This window comes from Esox lucius, chromosome 25, assembly GCF_011004845.1.
Source record: "Esox lucius isolate fEsoLuc1 chromosome 25, fEsoLuc1.pri, whole genome shotgun sequence".
Lineage (NCBI taxonomy): Eukaryota > Metazoa > Chordata > Actinopteri > Esociformes > Esocidae > Esox > Esox lucius.
In genome coordinates, this window is record NC_047593.1 from 1,187,948 (window position 1) to 1,213,492 (window position 25,545).

Here is a 25,545-nt window from a genome sequence, read left to right on the forward strand (position 1 = left end):
TAGACCTCACATTGTTTCAAAAGAATCAAATTAAAACAAATCCTGTGAATGAAAAATATGAGCCGTAAGAGATGTCAATGTTCCGTTGTAACTATGCAAACAGGAAATACCAAATGTTTCATATAACTCTTTATGCATAACAATCTGATACACTTTGAGCTCTGAGCTCAACTCTTTAAATCATAATGTAACAAACATAATCAAAGACACCAAATGCACAACACGGTTGCTTGTGCAAAGAAATATATAACCCATCAACAAATTTACCCACAGCTCCTAGGTTTGCGTGAAATTCTCATTGTTTCATTTTCTTCTTAAATACTAACAAAACTAGTATTTAAAACAGCTAACAAATAAAAATCCTAAATCACAACGTACATGCACATTTTGACCATGTCTGCTCCATGACCAACAATGGGGGATGACTTTAGGTCTCTAAACTCACTTTCCTGTTTCCAAAAAACAAATTCTCAAACACATACCTGTCATATCTACAAAGCAACTCAATATTAGGTTGGAAAATAAACTAAAGTATAGTGATTTAGACAAAAAAAAACAGATGTATGATTTCACTAAAAGACTATATACTACAATAAGTAATTCACGTTAGACGTTGAACACTGTTACATCAAACTGCCCAATGTGTTCATTCGTCAATCTACCATTCTAGAATTTTAAACTCAATCGACAAAGACAGTATCAGGCATTGGTTTGTAAAACACAAGCACTATCTCACCTATGATGGGTAAACAACAGATAAAAACTGTATTACTAAACCAAACCCATTAAGCATCTAAAACAATATGTTTCTAATTCAATTGTGGGGAATAACATGCCATTGGCATTTTTTTTCTTATATTTTATAGGCTAGGACTTTATTGCATTCAAATGCAATCCTGATAGGACACAACATTTTTCTAAAACACTATTACCATGTGAATCCATCATTCCACCACTCATCCTTGCCAAGAGAGAGAGAACACAATATTTCAACCTAGAAGAAAATCATTATACTAATTTCTAATTTATCATGCTGCTAGTTTCATATGTGCCTGCCAACAACTCAACACGTGATAGCAAATTTAAATTTGGTGGAGCCCTCCCCCCTTGAAATGTGGTGCTCAACTGAATAAACGGACAATATCAACGCAGTAAATGCATTCAGCTCAAACGACAAAACAAAAACTAGCGATTTCCCTAAATGTCCATTAAAACAAGTTACTATCTCAAGGCTTATAATTAACATCTGAATTGGTATTACAAATGTATAGGTGCGATACATGTAAAGTGAGGGATTTTGTTTTTGGATCCCCTGCTGTCATGCTGGAAGACCCAGCCATGACCCATCTTCAAACTTCTTACTGAGGTTGTTGGCCAAGATTTTGCGATACATGGCCCCATCCATCCTCCCCTCAATACGATGCAGTCGTCCTGTCCCCTTTGCAGAAAAGCATCCCCAAAGAATGATTTTTCAACCTCCAGGCTTCACGGTTGGGATGGTGTTCTTGGGGTTGTACTCATCCTTCTTCTTCCTCCAAACACAGTGAGTGGAGTTTAGACCAAAAGGCTTGATTTTTGTCTCATCAGACCACATGACCTTCTCCCATTCCTCCTCTGGATCATCCAGATGGTCATTGGCAAACTTCAGACGGGCCTGGACTGGCTTGAGCAGGAGGACATTGCGTGCGCTGCAGGATTTTAATCCATGACGGCGTAGTGTGTTACTAATGGTTTTCTTTGAAACTGTGGTCCCAGCTCTCTTCAGGCCATTGACCAGGTCCTGCCATGTAGTTTTGGGCTGATCCCCTCACCTTCCTCATGATCATTGATGCCCCACGAGGTGAGATCTTTCATGGAGCCCCAGACCAAGGGAGATTGACCGTCATCTTGAACTTGTTCCATTTTCTAATACTTGCACAAACAGTTGTTGCCTTCTCACCAAGCTGCTTGCCTATTGTCCTGTAGCCCATCCCAGCCTTGTGCAGGTCTACAATTGTATCCCTGATGTCCTTACACAGCTCTCTGGTCTTGGCCATTGTGGAGAGGTTGGAGTCTGTTTGGTTGAGTGTGTGGACAGGTGGACTTTTATACAGGTAACGAGTTCAAACGGGTGCAGTTAATACAGGTAATGCAGTTAAAAAACATCAGACTGTAGGGTGAACTCTAACCACCGTCCAGGGGGACTCTAACCACCGTCCAGGGAGTCTAACAACCCTGGTATCTCAATTAACGTGCCTCGCAATCATTAAGGTGGCCTCAAACCACGCTCTAGGGGGACTCTAACCACCCTGATAAAATGTGCCTCTCAATCTTTAATAAACTCGTCAGTCCTTTACGTGAGAGAATATTCTTACACCAGTGATTTATGAAGTGGACTCTAACCACTGTACAGTTTTAACCCTATTTATCTGCATTGTGTCCTTATTTTACTCCGGGTCTTGTACTGATCAATCCCGAATGTCACTCCAGCCATGCGTCCATCTCACCAGGGAACCATTCTCTGGCACCAGAGAACCATTCTCTGGCCGTGCACAGTTGACCTACCTGGCAGTGGATGTGAAACGATCATTGTAAGGAAAACCAGTCAAACTCCCAAATTGTCATAGAAATTTAAAGTCAGAACCTTTAAGGCAAGTTAGGTAGAGAGCAAAATACTCTTTAACACAAATACAGTTTATTAATATTTGCAAATAGAGACAGAAAGACACTAACTCAAGATTAATGACAGTCTGTCTGCCATACAATTCAGAAATACAATTGATATAAAAAGTCTACTCACCCCTATTAAAATGCCAGGTTTCTGTGATGTAAAAGAATTAGACAAAGATAAATCATGTCAGAACTTTTCCACTTTTAATGTGACCTATTATGTGAACAATTCAATTGAAAATCAAACTGAAATCATCAAGGGGGAAAATTAAAAATAAAAACCTTACAATAATCTGGTTGCATAAGTATGCACACCCTCTTATAACTAGGGATGTGGCTCTGATTAATCACAAATAAAGTTCAGCTGTTCTAGTAGGATCTTCCTGACATTTTCTTAGTTGCATCTCAGAGCAAAAGCCATGGTCCGCAGAGAGCTTCTAAAGCATCAGAGGGATCTCTTTTTTGAAAGATATCAGTCAGGAGAAGGGTACAAAATAATTTCCAAGGCATTAGATATACCATGGAATGCAGTGAAGACAGTCTTCATCAAGTGGATAAAATATGGCACAACAGAGACTGAATGTTCCTCCAAAATTTATGAAAAGATGAGAAGAAAACTGGCCAGGAAGGCTTCCAAGAGGCCTACAGCAACAATAAGGAATTGCAGGAATTTCTGACAAGTACTGGCTGTGTGCTACATGTGACAACAATCTCCCGTATTCTTCATATGAATGGGCTATGGGGTACGGTGGCAAGACAGAAGCCATATCTTACAAAGAAAAACATCCAAGCCCAACTGAAGTTTGCCAAAACAAACATGAAGTCCCCCAAAAGCACGTGGGAAAATGTTTCATGGCCTGATGAAACCAAGGTTGAACGTTTTGGCCATAATTCCAAAAGGTATGTTTGGCGCAAAAACAACACTGCACATCACCCAAAGAACACCATACCCACAGTGAAGCATGTTGGTGGCAGCATCATGTTTGGGGCTGTTTTTCTTCAGCTGGAACCAGGGCCTTAGTCAGGTTGGGGGGAATTATACCAGGCAGTTCCAAATACCAGGCAGTTTTGGCACAAAACCTTCAGGAGTCCGTTAGAAAGCTGAAGATGAAGAGGAAGTTCACCTTTCAGCATGACAACGACCCAAAGCACACATCCAAATCCGAAAAAAGCATGGCTTAACGTTTTGGAATGACCCAGCCAGAGCCCATACCTGAATCCAATTGAACATATGTGGGGTGATCTGAAGAGGGCTGTGCACAGGAGATGTCCTTGCAATCTGACAGTTTTGGAGTACTTTTGCAAAGAAAGAGTGGGCAAATATTGCCACGTCAAGATGTGCCATGCTAATAGACTCCTACCCAAAGTGCTGACTGAGTGCTGTAATAAAATCAAAAGGTACTTCAACAAAGTATTAGTTTAATGGTGTACACAAATAACCAGGTTATTTTTTATTTTTTTTCCCCTCAAAGATTTCAGTTTGTTTTTCAATTGAATTGTTCACGTTATAGGTCACATTAAGGGTGGGAAAGTTCTGACATTATTTATCTTTGTCTCATTCTTTTACATCACAAAAACCTGCCATTTTAACAGGGGTGTGTAGACTTTCTATATCCACTGTACCTCTTTTTGTATGGGCAAGAAGGTGGGATAACATCTCACAAGCTAACTTACCTTTGAGCAACACATGACTATGGTCTCAATCAGCCTAGTCTTGTTGCTTTGATTAGTTTAGCTCTGTATTAACATATCCTGCATATTCCTACTGTCTTAATACATGGACACAGTACTTCACAATCTATGCAGTGGTAGCTAGTGTTTTTTTACTCTCCTATACAATGTTATAATCAATTGATACATCCGCTCTGTAAATTTCCCCGATAGTATGCAAACGTATGAAGGCTACTATTGAATCCACACAACATTAACATTACTTCACCCCTTTTTAGCCATTGTTCACTTAAACAGACAAACTGAATCCATCATGTTTCCGCTGTCAGTCTCTGTGATCCATGGTCATTCAGTTGCTAATAATTATAACCGTGTTTTGTGGGCTAACAGAATTACTTCGAACATACATTATACTCAAAAATGATTTGGACAGTGACACATTTTAGTTTATTTGGTTCATATTATACATAAATTATTATGGGCTCAAAGTGCAGACAGCTTAAAAGTGAGGGTATTATTCATCCATATTTGATCAATTTAGGAATGACTGCACATTTTGTACATTATCTCACTTTTTTTTAAGGTACTAAAAGTATTTGGACAATTTTCTGAGTTTGAATACCACATCCTGCGGAGTACCTGGTTTGGGGGGCCCGTTGCTGTCGCTGTCCTTGTCCACCTGGTCATACTTTTGACCTAGTCTGGAATCAAATAGACTGGATTTAGCCCAGAGAAATGTATTTATTATTCAAATTGGACTCTTAATAATTTATCTCACCTGGCACAGCCAGAAGAGGACTGGTCACCCCTCTGAGCCTGGGTCCTCTCTAGGTTTCTTCCTAAAATTCGGCCTTCTTAGGGAGTTTTTCCTAGCCACTGAAATCCAACACTACTGTTGTTTGCTCCTTGGGGTTTAAGGCCGGGTGTCTCTGTAAAGCACTTTGTGACAACTGCTGTTGTAAAAAGGGCTTTATAAATAAATTAGATTGATTGATCCCTAGACACCGATCTTGGGGAAGTTTAGCATTTTCCCCACTAATGGTAAATATTTGGATTGGACAAAGGGAACAAGGTGATCCTAGATCTGTACCTAGGGAAACCACCCAAGAGCTACAGATAACTTGAATGTGTACGTATACCCAACAGACAACTGTTTGAAATATATCTACAAAGCTGTCCAACAAATCTCACAGAATATTGGGTTTGTCATGCAACTTTAAGCGGGGTCTATGAAGGGCAGATGTGTGTTTCAAAGGTAGACATTTGGATTGAGATAGAATTGCTTGAATTTTTAACTTGTGTTTAGCAGCATTCTGACGCTGTGTAATGTGTGGCTAAGATTAAGTAGGTATTGAATTTGATGAAAATGAATAATGAGGATGTCTATTCCAAAGCTGATTTCCAGTGATTTTGGTCTGCAGTTTTACTAGCCAGAAGATTCTGACATGGGACCGCCATGACACGAAATACAGGAAGTACCCCAAGCCTCATGCTGAGGAGAGTTCAACTTCACACTGCATATCAGGTACTAAACCCCAGAAGACAGGTGTATTTTTTACTTCTGTAGCTTTCTTGCTACCAAATGGCATTTTTTAACTCCATATAAATCGTTGGTCAAGTGTTTCTTCCAAAAGCGTTGGGCCTTCTGATAGAACTGTAAGGTTAAAGACCTTGTTTGCAATTTTCAAGCTCAAGAAAACAAGTGACAGCCATACACAGGGATTCGGATAAAGAACAGGTGCACCTCAGGAAGCAACATAGGAAGAATTTTGTGCTTTTATGAAAATGTTACAATCAGCCGATGGTATCTGATGGATACACCGAAAAGAAACCAGCTGTAGATAATTACATTTAAGTGGAACTAGCAGAAGAGGAACAAGGTCACAATGAACCGTCTGAAGAATCACCTGGAATGCAGTCTTACATGGTGTCTGCGGTGGCAGTTTTGACAATTGCCTAACTAGCTTAACAGCACTGGGCTTCTTGAGGATATGACATTTGTTTGTTTGTCATCTGTCAATACTAGATGCTTTGGAAGGCTATCAGTGTTCTCCCCACAAAGAGGTGGACAGCTTTGTTCTTACTGTGGTGAAAAAGGATGGCATCCAAGGAAGTAAGTACTTGGGAGCTGCTGAATAGTAACATATTTACTGTATAGAAAATAGATATTTTAACTGGAAAACATTTTGCACAAAAAATAACAATGTCAGAATTAATAAAAAAAAAGTATTTGTGTGTTATATTAACAAAGTTGATGTGTTGAAATTTGTAAAGATTGACAGTTGGTGACGTTTTTAAGGCTCCGATTATTTTTCCGAACAGGTATAAGAAGGTGGAACTACTTTGTCTCAGAGCAATTACTTGTATACGACATCCTGAAGTACCGCTGGTGTCAGAATGTAAACCGGTTCCACAAAAGCAACAACATCATGTGAGTGTCATGATCCCAGGCGTCCAGAAAGTGGATGGCTGTATTTAAATATTCAAATTGACTTGCTTCCTTGTGTCCTCAAAAATAGCTGGAGCCATAGCAAATGGCATTTTACATGCATCTGTGAGTAGTAACAGATTGGGGTAATGTAAAAACGTAATTAATACTACGTAGTTAGTCAATTTCATGACTTCAAAGTTCAAAAGGTTTATTTGTCATTTGCAGTAAGTTATAGCAATGAAATGCTTGGCTTTCCTACTCCCGACAGTGCAGTTAAAAGTAAAAAAAATAAAGTTACAGTCATTATATAACAAGGTAACACAAACTATCAATAAAAACACTATACAAAAAAACACGTATCAATAATAATAACTATACAACTGTACAACCATAGTGCAATGTAAAAGTGACAGGTGTGCATGATATGATTGGCAGATGAGCATGATATAAAGGGACAGTTGTGCATGGGACTATGGATGGAAGGGAGGAGGGGTTCCTGAATTGAGCAGCCTTACGGCCTGAGGAAAAAAACTGTCCCGTACCCTGTTAGTTTTGGAAGGAATACTCCTGTACCTTCTGCCTGATTGCAGCTTGGTAAACAGTCCATGGCATGGGTAGCTGGGATCTGTAATGATTTTTTTGCTCCTCCTCCTACACCTCTCTGTGTAGAGATCCTGCAGGGATGGCAGGTCAGACATAGTGATGCGCACTACTGTTTTAATCACCTTCTGAAGTGCTTTACGGTTGAGGGCGGTGCAGCTGCCATACACAGCCGGACAGGATACTCAGTGCATCTGTTGAAGTTGGAGAGTATCCTGGAATCCATGCCAAATCTCCTTAATTGGTGTAGGAAGAGCCGTTTCCTGGCCTCTTTCACCAAGATGTTAGAGTGATGAGACCAGGTCAAGTCATCACTGATGTTGACCCCAAGGAACCTAATGTTGTGAACTCTCTCTAATGCAGACCCATTGATGTGTATGGGGGCGTGGTCTCCCCGCCACTGCTTCCTGTCATCAACAATCATCTCCTTCGTTTTGCTGATATTGAGCTGGAGGTTGTTTTCCTGACACCACAAAGTCAGTGACCTTACCTCATCTCTATAGGCTGACTCGTCGTTGTCAGAGATCAGGCATATGATGGTGGTGTCGTCAGCAAACTTAACGATGGTGATGGAGATGTGAATTGCTAGGCAGTCGTGATTAAAGAGAGAGTACAGGAGCGGGCTCAGCACACAGCCCTGGGAGGAGCCAGTACTGAGAGTCAGTGAGGAGGAGGTGGTGTTGCCCATCCGCACCACCAGGGGTCTGCCCGTCAGGAAGTTCAAGATCCATCTGCACACAGAGGGGTCGAGACCCAGATCCCTGAGCTTCATCGCAATGGTGTTGAAGGCTGAGCTGTAGTCAATGAATAGCATTCTCACAAATGTGTTCCTCTTGTCCAGATGAGTGAGTGCGGAGTGGAGAGTCAAAGCAATGACATCCTCTGTAGATCTGTTATGTCTATAGGCAAACCGCAGCGGGTCAAGTGTTACAGGCATGGAGTCTGTGATGTGAGTTTTATCTAGCCTCTCAAAGCACTTCATGATGATTGGTGTTAGTGCTACAGGGCGGTAATCATTCATGCAGAGGACATTTTGCTATTTTGCCACAGGAACAATTATGGACTTTTTGAAGCAGGTGGGGACCACTGACTGATGTAGTGATAGGTTGAAGATAGCAGTAAAGACATCAGCCAATTGGTCTGCACAGAAGTTGAGAACCCGGATAGAGATGTTATCTGGTCCAGGAACATTGCTGGTGTTAATCCTTTTTAGGGCTTTACAGACATCTGACCTGGTTATTTGTAAAGGGCAGCCATCCTGGTCCATTTGAGTATCCATGCCAGGGATGATGTTCTCAAAGCAAGCATAGAAAGAGTTCAGTTCCTCTGGGAGAGAGGTCACTTCCCCACACTGCCTGAATAGCTTTTATAGTCAGTGATGGTTCTCAGACCACTCCACATGTTCCTGGTATTGGAGCCCTGGTAGAGAGATTCGCAGATTTGCAGTTTTTATTGCCTTCCTGAGGTCATACATTTATTATAATTGTCCTTGCTGCTGAAGTTGAATGCTGGAGTCTGTGCCTTAAGCATAGCACAAATACCACTGTTGACCCATGTTTTTGATTGGGAAATTATTTTGTAGTTGTACGTGGTACAACGTCGTCGATACATTTGCTTAAAAAAATTGTCAGACTGTGTATTTGTTGATATTGCCTCCAGACGCCTCTCGGAAACTGTGTTTGACCCCCTTTCGCCTTCAGAACTGCCTTAATTCTACGTGGCATTGATTCAACAAGGTGCTGAAAGCATTCTTTAGAAATGTTGGCCCATATTGATAGGATAGCATCTTGTAGTTAATGGAGATTTGTGGGATGCATATCCAGGGCACGAAGCTCCCGTTCCACCACATCCCAAAGATGCTCTATTGGGTTGAGATCTGGTGACTGTGGGGGCCATTTCAATACAGTGAACTCATTGTCATGTTCAAGAAACCAATTTGAAATGATTCGAGCTTTGTGAAATGGTGCATTATCCTGCTGGAAGTAGCCATCAGAGGATGGGTACATGGTGGTCATAGAGGGATGGACATGGTCAGAAACAATGCTCAGGTTGGCTGTGGCATTTAAACGATGCCCAATTGGCACTAAGGGGCCTAAAGTGTGCCAAGAAAAAATCCCCCACACCATTAATCAACAGAAATCGAGACTCATCAGACCAGGCAACATTCTTCCAGTCTTCAACTGTCCATTTTTGGTGAGCTCGTGCAAATTGTAGCCTCTTTTTCCTATTTGTATCCGCCTCAAGGTTGTGCGTGTTGTTGCTTCACAAATGCTTTGCTGCATACCTCGGTTGTAACGAGTGGTTATTTCAGTCAAAGTTGCTCTTCTATCAGCTTGAATCAGTCGGCCCATTCTCCTCTGACCTCTAGCATCAACAAGGCATTTTCTCACAGGACTGCTGCATACTGGATGTTTTTCCCTTTTCACACCATTCTTTGTAAACCCTAGAAATGGTTGTGCGTGAAAATCCCAGTAACTGAGCAGATTGTGAAATACTCAGACCGGCCCGTCTGGCACCAACAACCATGCCACGCTCAAAATTGCTTAAATCACCTTTCTTTCCGGAGTATTGCCAGCAAAGTTCAGGAGATTGTCTTGACCAGGACCACACCCCTAAATGCATGTGATTGGTTGATTAGATTATTGCATTAATGAGAAATTGAACAGGTGTTCCTAATAATCCTTGAGGTGAGTGTATGTCATGCAATAAAATGAAAATTAATTACTTAAAAATCATACAATGTGATTTTCTGGATGTTTGTTTTAGATTCCGTCACTCACAGTTGAAAAGAACCTATGATAAATGACAGACTTCTACATGCTTTGTAAGTGGGAAAACCTGCAAAATCGGGAATGTATCAAATACTTGATCTCCCTACTGTACTTTCAAGTAGCACTGTAGTACATTTCATCCCAAAGATAATCCTAACAGGGCCCAACAGGCAGGAAATCAAACCACCCACATTGCCAGGTATCAACCAAAGGAACACCCACCAACCGCAACCTCCCTGAATGAGGGCCGAGTATTGCCAGCAAAGTACAGCCCAATTGCACAATTGCGCAACCAAGAGACAACAACAAGCCAGTGACTCTTCCCCCGAAAGGCATTGGAGGGAAGTTATCCCAGTGGCGACGAGAGCACACCCCGCAAGACAGCAAGGGTGGACAATATCAAGCCTACTGGTCACCTTCACGCCCCCGGGCCAGGCTACACCTAATTATAAACCGTGCTGTAGAGATTAGTTTTTAGTAGAGACTTGAAAGTTTGCACTGAGTTTGCATTTCTAACCTTAATTGGCAGATCATTCCACAGTAGTGGAGCTCTATGAGAAAAGGCCCTGCCTCTGGCTGTTTGTTTAGAAATTCTAGGTACAATTAAAAGGTCTGCATCTTGTGATCGTAGGTTACGTGTAGGTATGTATGCCTGGATCATTTCAGCAAGGTAAGTAGGAGCAAGTCCGTGTATTGATTTATAGGTTAACAGCCCCAGGTTAGTATTTGAATATATTTGTCTTACCTCATCATGGTCTTGTGACTCCTTGTGTCTGTTTGGGCACCTGTGAGGTCTATCAAGGTATAAAACCAGAGACATGCAAGGATTCTGGTATAAAGTCAATGGATGTGCTTCTAAAGGGACACATCAACTGTCCTGAGTCCCCTGGAAGTTGCAGCAAGAAAGAATGGCCTTATTCACAAATTGTATACCATGAAATTGGGGGAGAAGAACTGGGTAAAAATAATAAAATGAAAATATTTCTAAAATACAGAAACCAAACAAAAACATCAATAATTCCTGTTTTGGCATTTCTAGTGGTGTCCTTATAATTCAGTAGGGAAAGTCTGTAGAGTATATTCATGATAGCCTGGCTGGAACCATTTTGTGCTTCCTTGCAGCCAAGGGGCCATTGAGTCTCTTGGAAACTTTGTGAAGTTTCCACGTAAGTGGAGCAGGACAAAAAGAGTGAATATTATTATTGAGTGAGTGACTGACTGACTACCCCTTGTTAAATTGCGTAGTGGTTAGAGAAGCGGACTTGTGAACTATAGGTCCCAAGTTCGTATCTCCTCGCAGGTGAAGCAAAGTACACGTTATGAATTATTCCGTATAGACAAAAACTTTGCTGGCTAAAACCATCAGTATCTGCATTATAGTAAGCCTGCATGCGTTTTGGGTTAGGACTCGCTAGCAATTGCTCAATTCTTATGACTATTCCAGTTAGTTAGTAGATACTGGTAAAGCTTATAACTGGCTAATACGCTGTTAAACCAGCCAGTGTCAAACGCCATATATAGACGCTATTTGTGGTGGAAGTAAACTTAGTAAGAAACGTTAGTCAGTTTAACTGTATCAATGTCATTCACAAATTGCCAATTCGGTGGCAAAAGAGGATTTGTTCAGGATAGAGACCAGGATACACTGACACTTGGCAAATGTGCAGCTCTGTGGTGTAGTGGTTAACGACACAGCCTTTCACGTGGGTGACCTGGGTTCAAATCTCAAGAGGGCAGCTCTTTCTATTGCGGGCCGGCTGAACTAGGCTTGCCTGGTTTCTTGTTTTTTTTATTCTGGGACCTAGTGAGGTAGAAATGATTGGGTCAGTCTTGTACTCACATCTCTGCCTGTGGTAAATCTCTTAACTTTTACATTCCATGCTCATTCTTAAGGTATTTTAGAAAAGATAACAGGTACCTCCTTTATGACTTTCTCTACATTCTGTGGATTGTTACAGAGACCATAAGGCAAAATAAAACTCTGTCATGGGGGTTTCAGAACCCCTTTTATTCTAACGCCTTCAAATTGTTCCCTTGTTTTTGTTGTGGGAAAGTAACAAAATTAACGAAATCACTTCTCCCCCCCAGGATTCTGGTAGATCTCAAAGATGAGGTCTGGTACCAGAAGTGTCACGACCCTGCGTGCAAGAACTTCAGATCTTCTAGTATGTGTTGTTAAACATTGAAATAGTGTTGAACTAATCATTTTATTGACTGTCTTGATTTAATATTATTGACACAAGTCAACTTAAGGTCATAATATTTGGAGTGTTCAAAGCAATCATGTCAGAATAAAGAGACTATGGAACAACTGGAAATGATACAGGTTCTGCCTTGAAACAAATAAATCCCCCCTCTCAGGTTACCCATTACCACAGGACATCAGCGTCAGCTACTTCATAACAATGGTAAGTTCTGCGTCTCCACTTCTGACAAAACGGTCAGTGATGAATATTGCCTTTTATGGAAATGGACAGAAATCTAAGTTACTACAAATTACAAGGCTACAAGTTACTGTATATAAAGGGCAAATTCACCCAAAACACAAAAATGCTATCAATAGCTGATGTTCGTGGTCTATGCCATGTCTCTCTTAATCTCACTTCACATTTTACTCTTTTTGATTTCTATGATTTCAGGACAGGACACAACAATGTCACATGTTAAGTAATTACTCTGTCTGTTTGCATGGCGGCAGGACGAGGAGGACCAGGCATATCTAATGGATGATGTGGGGAACATAAAACTCAGCCAGACACCCCAACACCTAGAGCAGAAAAACCAGGGGGGTTCAGCTGCAAGAGTTCCCCAGGTAGAACTCTGCGATTCCTGGGGAGACAAACAAGACGACCAGGCCTACCTTGAGGCCCTGGATATAGTTGAGAGAAGCACAGATTTTGCAGAGGATGTTTCAGATGAGATTCTGCTCCATGCTCTGAGTTACCAGGAGTAGAATGTAAGAATAATTAATTAATGATTTAAAAGGGTTTATTTCCTTTACAGTAATGTGGTGAAATTTGTCTTTGTTAATTACTGGTTGTTAATGCAGTCCTGAGTTACGGTGTGTAAATTAAAGACTGTTGGACACTTTCTATTTCTGTATCTTTTTACAGTAAAAAAAGTATTTACTATTTGGGGAAAAACCAGTCCCATCAAGGTACAATTTTCATCCATCAAGGGGTGGATTTGAAAGTGATGCTAAATACAAATAGTAAATACTTTAAATTAAAATGGGACTGAAAATGATATTAACATTTGTCTTGGCACCATAACCACAGCAAAATGGGCTATAAGTAGCTGTGTTATTAGGGGTTTTGTGGTAGGAGAAACCTTATTGTTGTTGGTATTATTATTATTAGGGGTTCTCCGGTATGAGAAACTCTATTGTTACTATTACTATAAGGGGTTCTCCAGTAGGAGAATTTACTACCTGTATAAAAGACACCTATCCACAGAAGCAATCAATCAATCAGATTCCAAACTCTCCACCATGGCCAAGACCAAAGAGCTTTCCAAGGATATCAGGGACAAGACTGTAGACCTACAAAAGGCTGGAATGAGTTACAAGACCATCGCCAAGCAGCTTGGTGAGAAGGTGACAACAGTTGGTGCGATTATTCGCAAAAGGAAGAAACACAAAAGAACTGTCAATCTCCCTCAGTCTGGGGCTCCATGCAAGATCTCACCACGTGGAGTTGCAGTGATCATGAGAACGGTGAGGAATCAGCCCAGAACTACACGGGAGGATCTTGTCAATGATCACAAGGCAGCTGGGACCATAGTCACCAAGAAAACAATTGGTAACACACTACGCCATGAAGGACTGAAATCCTGCAGCACCCGCAATGTACAGACCTGTCTGAGGTTTGCCAATCTGAATGATTCAGACGAGAACTGGGTGAAAGTGTTGTGGTCAGATGAGACCAAAATCGAGCTCTTTGGAATGTACTGAACTTTCCATGTTTGGAGGAGGAGGAATGCTGCCTATGACCCCAAGAACACCATCCCCACAGTCAAACATGGAGGTGGAAACATGCTTTGGGGTTGTTTTTCTGCTAAGGGGACTTCACCCCATCAAAGGGACGATTGATGGGGCCATGTACCATCAAATCTTGGGTGAGAACCTCCTTCCCTCAGCCAGGGCATTGAAAATGGATCTTGGATGGGTATTCCAGCATGGCAATGACCCAAAACACACAGCCAAGGCAACAAAGGAGTGGCTCAAGAAGAAGCACATTAAGGTCCTGGAGTGGCCTAGCCAGTCTCCAGACATTAATCCCATAGAAAATCTGTGGCGGGAGCTGAAGATTCGAGTTGCCAAACTTCAGCCTCAAAACCTTAATGACTTGGAGAAGATCTGCAAAGAGGAGTGGGACAAAATCCCTCCTGAGATGTGTGCAAACCTAGTGGCCAACTACAAGAAACGTCTGACCTCTGTGATTGACAACAAGGGTTTTGCCACCGAGTACTAAGTCATATTTTGCAGTGGGGTCAAATACTTATTTCACTCATTAAAATGCAAATCAATTTATAACATTTTTGACATGCGTTTTTCTGGATTATTCTTGTTGTTATTCTGTCTCTCACTGTTCAAATAAACCTACCATAAAAATGATAGACTGATCATTTCTTTGTCAGTGGGCAAACGTACAATATCAGCAGGGGATCAATTTTTTTTTACCCACACTGTACATTTGTCTAATACATGTCTCCCTATAAGGTGTTTAAAGCAAAGACAAATTATATAAGAAGGCGGACAATATGGGTTACCACAAAAAATATATTAAAATGCTTACCATGGGATTATTTCTGCTTCCATATGCTTACAATGTTGTTATGGCTGCATCGAGAACCCCGTCCCATGGTTGCTTGATATTTAGTGGTCCTCCGGTAGGAGAAATTGCTTTGCCAAAGGCAAAGCACATCCATAGATTTTTCCCATACTTATTATTATTAGGTGTGCTTGCCAAAGGCAAAGCACAACTATACATTTCTCCCATACTACTTATTAGTTGTGCTTGCCAGGCATCATGTAATGTGAAGTTGATCAGTCTTTTTTCTTTACCGGATGGCAAGTAAGGTAGGTAATGTTCTGGTCTATAATCTGTTATTTGCAACAGATTATAAAAACTAAATATAATGCCACTGAACAAAATAGTAAGGTAGATGATAATTGAGAACAGGGTCATATTTTTAACTACTGAATGACACACTATTAACATTTTATGTTGCTAATAATTGCAAAAAATTTACAACTTCATAAAGTTATTATTTAGTATACAAGAAGATATTTTTGAAACTGTTACTGACCAGAAGCCTTTTTTTCTAAATCAGAGCTTTTATCCAATTAGATTTTCCACATGTGCTGTCTCTGGGTGAAAATCTACCCTGAAGCCTATAGAATTTTGAGTGAATCCCATCTTCTGTTGAAGCAAAGGGGGAGGATGTTGTTGATTGTCATATTCTTCAACCAATCAGATTTTGAGTGTGCCATAACGAGCATATTCTTTTGTGAGGTTTAGATGTTTAGATGTATTGCTTTCCGTTACATTTTTTGTTTAGATTTGTACTGAGCCCTGTTGTTTCTTAATGCACAATGGAGGAGAAGCAATTGATTTGGTGGCGGATTTACTGGCAAGCCCTTTTTCGATAAGAGCTGGAAATTGCGAGGAACCAACAGCCCAGTCCCAGTCAGGAAAAGGATTTGTGTGGTGCTTTCAATCGATCAAATACGTAAAGGAATATTCGAAGGAATATTGTTGTTGTGAGTATGTTCTTTCTTTCTTTGGCACCTGTAATGTCATTGATTTGAGCTTTGCGATGTCTATTTGTGTTCCAGCATCCTGTCATACTGCATAATGGTACTGCACAACCTTGATGGTTTCATTCGCCATGTATTCATGTTTCTGTATTTAGTGTTGTATCCCTCTTGTTAAATTGCTTTATTCTACTGTCACTATGAATATGGGATGATCAAATGACAATAGCCTAATATCCCATAGGATTAGGCAGCCATACATGCTAGAAGCATTAGCTTTCTGTCTATCGTGCTGTAGTTACTAATCATTATTGGATTAAGAAGGATAAACGTGCCCCATTTGGAAATCAAATGCCTGTCCAACATATTTGTTCTGGTTACGCACCTGTATCTACTCGACAGGTAAGCAGGTTAGGACTGTAACCAGCTAATAATTTGTCTTAACCAGCAAGGTAGTAGATCAATGTAGCTGCCATTTAGATGTACATAGGATGGACAGACCAAAAAATTAACAACAACTTTTTTGGATGAAACTTATATTGTGTTCGTCATGAAGGCCAAACAAAACCTCTCCATATTGTGTTTTGCATAGACCTGCATAGGGCAGGATAGGGGGTGGATTAACGCCCTCTTCACTGAAAAACTCATAAATAGACTAATATTGAAAGGAACAGAAAAGAGCACGCCGGCGGGACAATTTGTTTGAGAGTGGTAGTGAGGTGGAAGTCAGCGAAAATGCAGCGCAGCAATGTTCTTGCTATGGTCCCTTTCCGCGGCTACCCAGCCTCACACAGGTCTTTATTTGTAATACACCAACAGATTACACGAAAAGTTATGAAAATTGCTTCACCAATTGATCCTCATCTACGCATGTTTTTCTGTAATCAGGAACAAATCTGAGGATTTTCATTTGTCGTCCTTATGCTGCCATCTCTTGGAAGTATATAGTACCTTCATTTCGAAAATGTTTCTACAATGTCACTAAGTTTACGGACATCCTTACTAAACTGCTAAACAGAACTGTCCTATAACATCTAACATTTTCATTCACCATTTCAGAAATACACATTACTTTCCGATCACTGAAGCTGCCTATGTTGCCCTATGGAAAAATGCTGTACATGCGGACGACGCTGTCTACTTCAGATCTCTCAAATGTATAGTTTCTTATTTTTTTTAAAGTTGGACACCATTCTAATCAGGAGGACCTCCCCTTTTAGGTAAGATTAGACAGGCCAGCGGGCTTTGCTGCAATAAAACACTAGTCACGAAAACGTTTCCCCCATGGAACTCTAAGCTCCACCTATTGGTTTCCTATGGCTGGGAGAGAGATCCCTGTCTTCAGAAGCAAATATCTCAGAATGTATATTTTCTGATTTTTTTTATGTGGGATACCATTTTAACAAGATATAACCATAGACATCATATATAAAGGCTAGATGTCTCATGGCGCAGTCACTTCCGGCATCACCAGCGGCCATCTTGTCACAGGCAGGCTTCCTGGCAGGCTCTGTGGTACCTGATGTAAGGTGAGTGATCAGCACGAACACAAATACTCTTATCTCGCTGAAACCTTGACGGATTTACAATACGCATGACCATACCTTGTCAAATAATGGTCTAAAGTACTCAATTTAATTCAATATTGATCTGCTTTTGCACACAGCTTCACAAGTGTTTCTAAAGTCATATCAAGTGACTTAGAGGGCTGAAATGTGGTCAGTTCAGAGATGCTTGTTATCCGGCAGAAAGAAAAAACATGCAATAATTAAAATTATTTTATTATAATAGTAATTTTATAATATAATAGTATAAAAGTGTATATATGTCATGTTGCCATTCTGTACACTGAGTTTTAGTAGCCTATTTATTGATTTAACATAAATACCTTGTGTTTGTATATTCATTACACCTATCTGGTTCTGTTCAAGGATATTTTCATATGGAAGTCCGTGGTTTTAATGGTTCATATGTATGCAGTGTCATAACTACATCTCTGACATTTATACCAAACCAAACCGTTTGAAAATCGGTAGAAAATTGAGCAAGTTATGGTTATTTAAAAAGTACATGCACCACAAAACACAATGTTACGAGTGAGCAAGCGGCCTGTGGCAAGATGGCCACCATGTGCGGACGTCGACCTCCATTGGCCAACAGCACGGACAAGGTATCTAGCCTTTATAAATGATGTCTATGGATATAACAGTCCAGCGGGCTTTCATGTCATCACACACTAGCCAAGAAATGTTTTTCCTCTTTGGAACTCTGAGCTTCGCCCATTGATTTCCTCAGCTTTTTAATCATTTTAATGTCATCAAATGTTGTACTAAAAAATAATAATAATACTTCCATGTAACGCAAGTTTTAAGCACAATTAATACCATAAAGGACCAGGCGTTTACTTTCTGTATCAGCTGTTATTTTTCAGTTTAGTCACAAAATAAACTTACAGTAATAACATAGAAGATGACACCTGTTTTGGTGACATTCTGAGGAAATTTTATTCTAAGCTTCATTCAGGTCAGAAGAGGCTCAACGAAGGTTAGATTCAATTCATTTGCTATGGGCTCACGCCAGCATTCCAGCTCAGCCAGGGTTCTTTGGCCGTTTTAGAGGCTTGAGTGAATTTTTATGCATTCTGTTGTCCAGCCTAACAACAGTTGGTCACGGGCTAATGACATTCAAGAGGGGATGATTACTTTGTCATTTAAATTTCACCATATGGGCTTAGGAAATACACTGACATGGGGATATAGGAGTGTACCGATTTTGATTCTAGTTTTCAAATGTTTAGGTTACATTTTGAACTGGGAAATGTAAAAGGAGTTTGCGATTCTGTGATTAAGTAACCGCACATCATTGATTGTGGCCAGCTGTTGCCATCTCCACCATATCCATGCAACTGATCATGTATGGTTCATGTAAAGGAGTGTAAAGTTCATGTAAAGATAATACAACAAAAATGACGGCAAATAATTTTGTCAACCACACAGGGGCGCTATTGAGGTTATCCATGTTTTGACTTATAGCCCTGAAAAGGGGGATTATTACAACTCCTCACGATGAACATAATTGCAATTGGGACCCATTAGCTCAACCCTTATTTTTTTTTTGGTCATCTTGAAAATTTTAAAAAAGCTTCATAAGCTACTCCTATAGCAAGGAATGTCTGATATTCACATCCTTCTATGGACCAATGTCTTCAAAGTTTCTATAAGCCAGGCAAGTGTGGCGAAAAACATGACCACTATTGACCAATGCACATGTGCTTGGATGAGGTTTGAACATATATGCACACTAATAGCCAAAATTAAAATAACATCTCCTTATGAAATTCTTAAAATTCGGGAGGGAGAAATCATTACTTAAAATCTGCTTGCAACTGTCCTATCGCCACTGACATTGCTAAGTACACAAAGTGCAAGTTACCAGCATGTAAGGATTTACTTTGGATTTTTCTTGGTCAATATGACAAAGTTGATAGGACAAAAGTGAGTGCACGCAATTTTATGTCAACCACACAGGGAGCTTTATTGAGGTTTTCCACATTTACAAGCTCCCCACGCTCACCCAAATCTGTCTAAATCTGTGTTAGTGAGCACTTCTTCTTTGTCGAGATAATCATTCCACCTCACAGGTGTGGCATATCAAGATACTGATTAGGCAGCATGATTATTGCACAGGTGTGCCTTAGGCTGGCCACAATAAAAGGCTACTCTAAAATGTGCAGTTCAATCACACAATGCCACAGATGTCGCAAGTTTTGAGGGAGCGTGCAATTGGCATGCTGACGGCAGCAATGTCCACCAGAGCTGTTGCCTGTGAATTGAATGTTAATTTCTCTACCATAAGCCGTCTCCAAAGACGTTTCAGAGAATTTGGCAGTACATCCAACTGGCCTCACAACCGCAGACCACGTGTAACCACACCTGCCCAGGACCTCCACATCCAGCATCTTCACCTCCAAGATCGGCAGAGACCAGCCACCCAGCTGCTGCAACAATCGGTTTGCATAACCAAAGAATTTCTGTGCAAACTGTCAAAAACAGTCTCAGGAACACCATCACCTGATGTTGCAGCATGATAATGCATGGCCCCATGTTGCAAGGATCTGTACACAATTCCTGGAAGCTGAAAACATCCCAGTTCTTGCATGACCAGCATACTCACCGGACATGTCACCCATTGAGCATGTTTGGGATGCTCTGGATCGGTGTAAACGGCAGCATGTTCCAGGTTCTGCCAATATCCAGCAACTTCGCACAGCCATTGAAGAGGAGTGGACCAACATTCCACAAGCCACAATCAACAACCTGATCAATGAAAATGGTGAGTTAAGCAAATATGATTATGGCTTGCTTAGCTAACTAACTTCTCTAGACTCTTCCATGCAATAATCTCAATGTTGTGTGTTGATTAATATTATCTTCTAGTTCTGTAGTTTTGCGTGTCAAACACACGGCTTCCTCCATACACGCAGTTGCTTTTTTGTCACACAAACACTCATTGAGCAGATGTTACATGAGAACAATATCCAGTCCTTCGCGCCTTATGTAGTAGTGTTCATTTGATATCGGTAGTATTTAAAAACATGTATTTCGGTTAACCGAATACTATTTGAATAACAACACATAATGTTTGGATAGTAAAGTATAGTCCTATGCACATCCCTAATTCCAGGTGACTACCTTATAAAGCCAGTAGAAAGAATGCCAAGAGTGTGCAAAGAATCTAAAATATAAATTTATTTTGATTTGTTTAACACTTATTTGGTTACTACATGATTCCATATGTGATATTTGTTTTGAACTCATCACTAATATTGTCCTCATGCTAGAATGATAAAGAAATAACCTTGAAGGAGTCTGTGTGTACAAATGTTTCGCTAGTACTGTACATTTGTTGTCCCAGTGACTTCATGACTGGCTACTTTGTTTTAGTCTTTTCACAGGTTGGCGGGATGCAGCAGTTGAGCTTAGCCTATACATTTGTTGCTTAGCCTACAGCTCATTAGTGATGTATGTTGTCATATGGTGCATACAGTTGAAGTCGGACATGTACATACACCTTTGCCCAAACTCTGTTGTCCACAATTGCTGACATTTTATCCTAGTAAAAACTCCCTGTCTTAGGACGGTTACGAACGCCACAATTGTTTAGAATGTGGAATGTCCATACTATTGTAGAGAGAATAATTTATTTCTGCTTTTGTTTCTTTTATCACATTCCCATTTAATCTGAAGTTGACATACAGTCATTTAGTATTTGGTAGCATTTCCTTTAAATTGTTTGACTTTGGTCAAATGATTTGGCTAGCCTTCCACAAGCTTCCCACAATAGGTTGGGTAAATCTAGGACACGTCCATGCACTGTGTCTGTGATTTATGAAACTTTTTTCATAAATCCAACTCCTGACAGGGAACATTTGCCAATGGGACTCAAAGTCCGCCATATTAGATATTCCACAATTTTGGATTGTGTGAAAAATGCTTAAAATAAAACTCCTATTAAACCAAATGTCTGATCTTCGTGTCCTTTGAAATTTGGCTTCAAATTCTGTAACAGACGGATAATCTGAACCCATAAATCTAAAAATGTGGTCGCTAATGACCAAAACACATTCAAGTGGGTGTGGTTTTAAACATATATGCATATAAATCTGACAACCTTTATGATATGATAAATGTGTTGGATGTAGATCTACACAACACTATTAAGATGTAACTTAATCAAGTAAATTACATTTTAGCTCAAGGTGGCGCCATAATATCCAGATGGCATTATCTTTTTATCTATATGTCCATCCATCATCTTCCGCTTATCCGGGGCCAGGTCGCGGGGGCAGCAGTCTAAGCAGGGATGCCCAGACTTCCCTCTCCCCAGACACTTCCTCCAGCACTTCCGGGGGGACACCGAGGCGTTCCCAGGCCAGCCGGGAGGCATAGTCCCTCCAGCGTGTCCTAGGTCTTCCCCGGGGTCTCCTCCCGGTGGGACGGGACCGGAACACCTTCCCAGGAAGGCGTTCCGGAGGCATCCGAAACAGATGCCCAAGCCACCTCAGCTGACCCTTCTCGATGTAGAGGAGCAGCGGCTCTACTCTGAGCTCCTCCCGGGTGACCGAGCTTCTCACCCTATCTCTAAGGGATCGCCCAGCCACCCTGCGGAGAAAGTTCATTTCGGCCGCCTGTATCCGGGATCTTGTCCTTTCGGTCATGACCCAAAGCTCATGACCATAGGTGAGAGTAGGAATGTAGATTGACCGGTAAATCGAGAGCTTCTTCTTGCGGCTCAGCTCTTTCTTCACCACGACAGACCGATACATCGACCACATTACTGCAGAAGCTGCACCAATCCGTCTGTCAATCTCCCGTTCCATCCTTCCCTCACTCGTGAACAAGACCCCTAGATACTTAAACTCCTCCACTTGAGGCAGGCACTCTCCACCAACCTGAAGTGGGCAAGCCACCCTTTTCCGACTGAGGACCATGGCCTCGGATTTGGAGGTACTGATTCTCATCCCCACCGCTTCACACTCGGCTGCTAACCGTCCCAGTGCATTCTGAAGTTCCTGGTTTGAAGGGGCCAACAAGACAACATCATCCACAAAGAGCAGAGATTAAATCGTGTGGTCCCCAAACCTGCCACCCTCCGGCCCCTGGCTGCGCCTAGAAATTCTGTCCATAAAAATTACGAACAGAACCGGCGACAAAGGGCAGCCCTGCCGGAGTCCAACATGCACTGGGAACAAGTCTTACTGCCGGCAATGCGGACCAAGCTCCTGCTTCGGTCGTACAGGGACCTGACAGCCCTTAGTAAAGGACCCAGGACCCCATATTCCCGAAGCACTCTCCACAAGATGCCGCGAGGGACACAGTCGAATGCCTTCTCCAAATCCACAAAACACATGTGGATGGGTTGGGCAAACTCCCATGAACCCTCCAACACCCCGTAGAGGGTATAGAGCTGGTCCAGTGTTCCACGGCCTGGACGAAAACCACACTGTTCCTCCTGAATCCGAAGTTCTACTATCGGCCGTATTCTCCTCTCCAGAACCCTGGCATAGACTTTCCCGGGGAGGCTGAGAAGTGTGATCCCCCTATAGTTGGAACATACCCTCGGGTCCCCCTTCTTAAAAAGAGGGACCACCACCCCGGTCTGCCATCCCAGAGGCTCTGTCCTCGACCACCACGCGATGTTGCACAGGGGTGTCAACCAAGACAGCCCCACAACATCCAGAGACTTGAGGTACTCAGGGCAGATCTCATCCACCCCTGGTGCCTTGCCACCGAGGAGTTTCTTGACCACCTCTGTGACTTCAGCCAAGGTGATGGACGAGTACACCTCTGAGCCCTCATCCTCTACTTCCTCAATGGAAGACGTGATGGCGGGATTGAGGAGATCCTCGAAGTACTCCTTCCACCGCCCGACGACATCCCCAGTTGAGGTCAGCTGCCCACCTCTACTGTAAACAGCATTGGTAGTAGGGTTCCCTCTCCTGAGGCGCCAGATGGTTTGCCAGAATCTCTTCGAGGCCAGCCAATAGTCCTTCTCCATGGCCTCACCGAACTCCTCCCAGGCCCGAGTTTTTGCCTCCATAACCACCCGGGCTGCAGTCCGCTTGGCCTGTCGGTACCCGTCAGCTGCCTCAAGAGTCCCACAAGCCAACCAGGTCTGATAGGACTCCTTCAGCTTGACGGCATCCCTTACTTCCGGTGTCCACCACCGGGTTCGGGGATTGCCGCCTCGACAGGCACCGGAGACCTTACGGCCACAGCTCAGAGCGGCCGCTTCGACAATGGCGGTGGAGAACATGGTCCACTCGGACTCAATATCTCCAGCCTCCCTCGGGATCCAGTCGAAGCTCTGCCGGAGGTGGGAGTTAAAGATCTCTCTGACAGGAGACTCGGCCAGACGTTCCCAGCAGACCCTTACAATACGCTTGGGCCTGCCGAGTCTGTCTAGCTTCCTCCCCCGCCATCGGATCCAACTCACCACCAGGTGGTGATCAGTTGACAGCTCCACTCAGCTCCACTCAGCCGTATGTCCAAGACATACGGCTGAGTGTGATTTACTTTTGGCACACACAGTCAGGGTAATGCATCTAGCTAATGTTTGAAGTGTGGCTCAATCTGGAAATACTATACATGCTTTTTTAGAGAATTTATGAATAGATTGTGCACATGGACACCTAAATAAGGCCAATTGTGGCTGAATGCTGAAAAACGCTGAATGCTGCTTACAGCTTTAATTAGTGTTTCAGGAGTTCACTGGTGAAACCCTATTGTGTTTGTTCCTGTTCATTATTAGGTTTTGTTATGGAAATGTTGAATTAAGGTGCATTTGAGAAATGTCTGTCTTTCCATTGGCTGGTATGTAAATCTTTGATTGTGACACACATGTCTGTATAATATCAGAGGATTATTAGGTATTTGGGCCATGTCCTCCTGCCTAGACAAAGAAGGGTGTCAGTCCTTTCTGTTCCTTATGAATGTAGGAGAGGGGGATCTGGTGTTTGTCCTAGGGGTCATTCTAGATTATAGGGTTAATCGTAAACCTGCCTGTAGGTTGTCCAGATGAAGTCACCCTCAAGGGTTGAGAAAGTTAATGGGGGAGGACAACATGTCCCTTGTGTCAAGCCCAGGACATGTGATAGAACAAAGGGCATGTGTTTTATTGACATAGGACAGGTGGGCAACAACTTACCACACCCCTTTTTCTATGTAATATATACGGATTGTGCATGTATTGAGTTAGGGACTCCTTGGACGATTATGTTGGTAAGTGTTTGACGCGTCTCTCTTATTTGCAAATAAATAATTAATAAACTGTTAATTGTGCAGAGAGTATTTCGTCTCTGTACTTCCTTTTTTCTGATCGATAAAATTACCATCACAGGTTTCAGCAGTTCACTGGTAAAACCCTATTGTGTTTGTTCCGGTTCATTATTATTAGGGTTTCAGTAGTTCACTGCAGTTCACTGTTCCGATAGATAAGTCCACCTCCTCACAAGGAACATATTTGCCATTGGGACTCATTAACTTCGCTTTAATGGTTTGGCGGCCATTTTTAATTTGTGAAAAACACCAACAAAATTACTTCTCTGGCAACAAATGTCCGATCTTCACGCCCTTTGATATTTGGCATCTATGGACGATGATCTTCAAAAGTTATATCAATCAGACCAGTATGTAAAAAAATAAAAACTGACCACCATTGACAGATGAACATGTGCAGGGGCGTGGTTTTGCACATATATAAACATCTCCTACAAGGATAATGGTATTATGATTCTACTTGGTGCAAATGTTAAAAAAAAGATGATACGACAATAATGGCACCAAGGATTTTTTTTTATCTACCACATTGTGTTTGTTCCGGTTCATTATTATTATTATTATTCCATCAAAAAAGGGTGCTTTTTGCAAATTCCCATGAGGTAAAATTTCTTAAAGTGAACTGCTGAAACCCTAATAATAATGAACCGGAACAAACAGGTATACATGAGTCCAAAGGAACATATTTGCAATTGGTGCCCATTAAGTCGGGCAGAATGTTTTCTCGGCAATACTGAATTAGTGAAAAATGCTTAAAACGTTACTTCTAAAGCCTCAAATGACCAAAGTTAAGTGTGATTACATTTGGTACACAAGGTCAGGGTTGTG

At 41.7% G+C, this 25,545-nt stretch overlaps 1 protein-coding gene across 2 annotated transcripts in view; it reads left to right on the forward strand.

Annotated features, from left to right (window-relative positions):
• Nucleotides 1-13,212, forward strand: part of primpol (primase and polymerase (DNA-directed)) — a 34,208-nt gene extending 20,996 nt beyond the window's left edge. For both annotated transcript variants that reach the window (XM_010865391.4, XM_010865390.4), the window contains exons 9-14: nt 5,742-5,845; nt 6,347-6,433; nt 6,643-6,751; nt 12,211-12,287; nt 12,484-12,530; nt 12,821-13,212. In XM_010865391.4, coding sequence (XP_010863693.2) covers nt 5,742-5,845; nt 6,347-6,433; nt 6,643-6,751; nt 12,211-12,287; nt 12,484-12,530; nt 12,821-13,075 — 679 coding nt within the window. In that variant the 3' untranslated portion in view covers nt 13,076-13,212. The remainder of the gene's footprint in view (nt 1-5,741; nt 5,846-6,346; nt 6,434-6,642; nt 6,752-12,210; nt 12,288-12,483; nt 12,531-12,820) is intronic.
• The last annotated feature ends 12,333 nt before the right edge of the window (nt 13,213-25,545 follow it).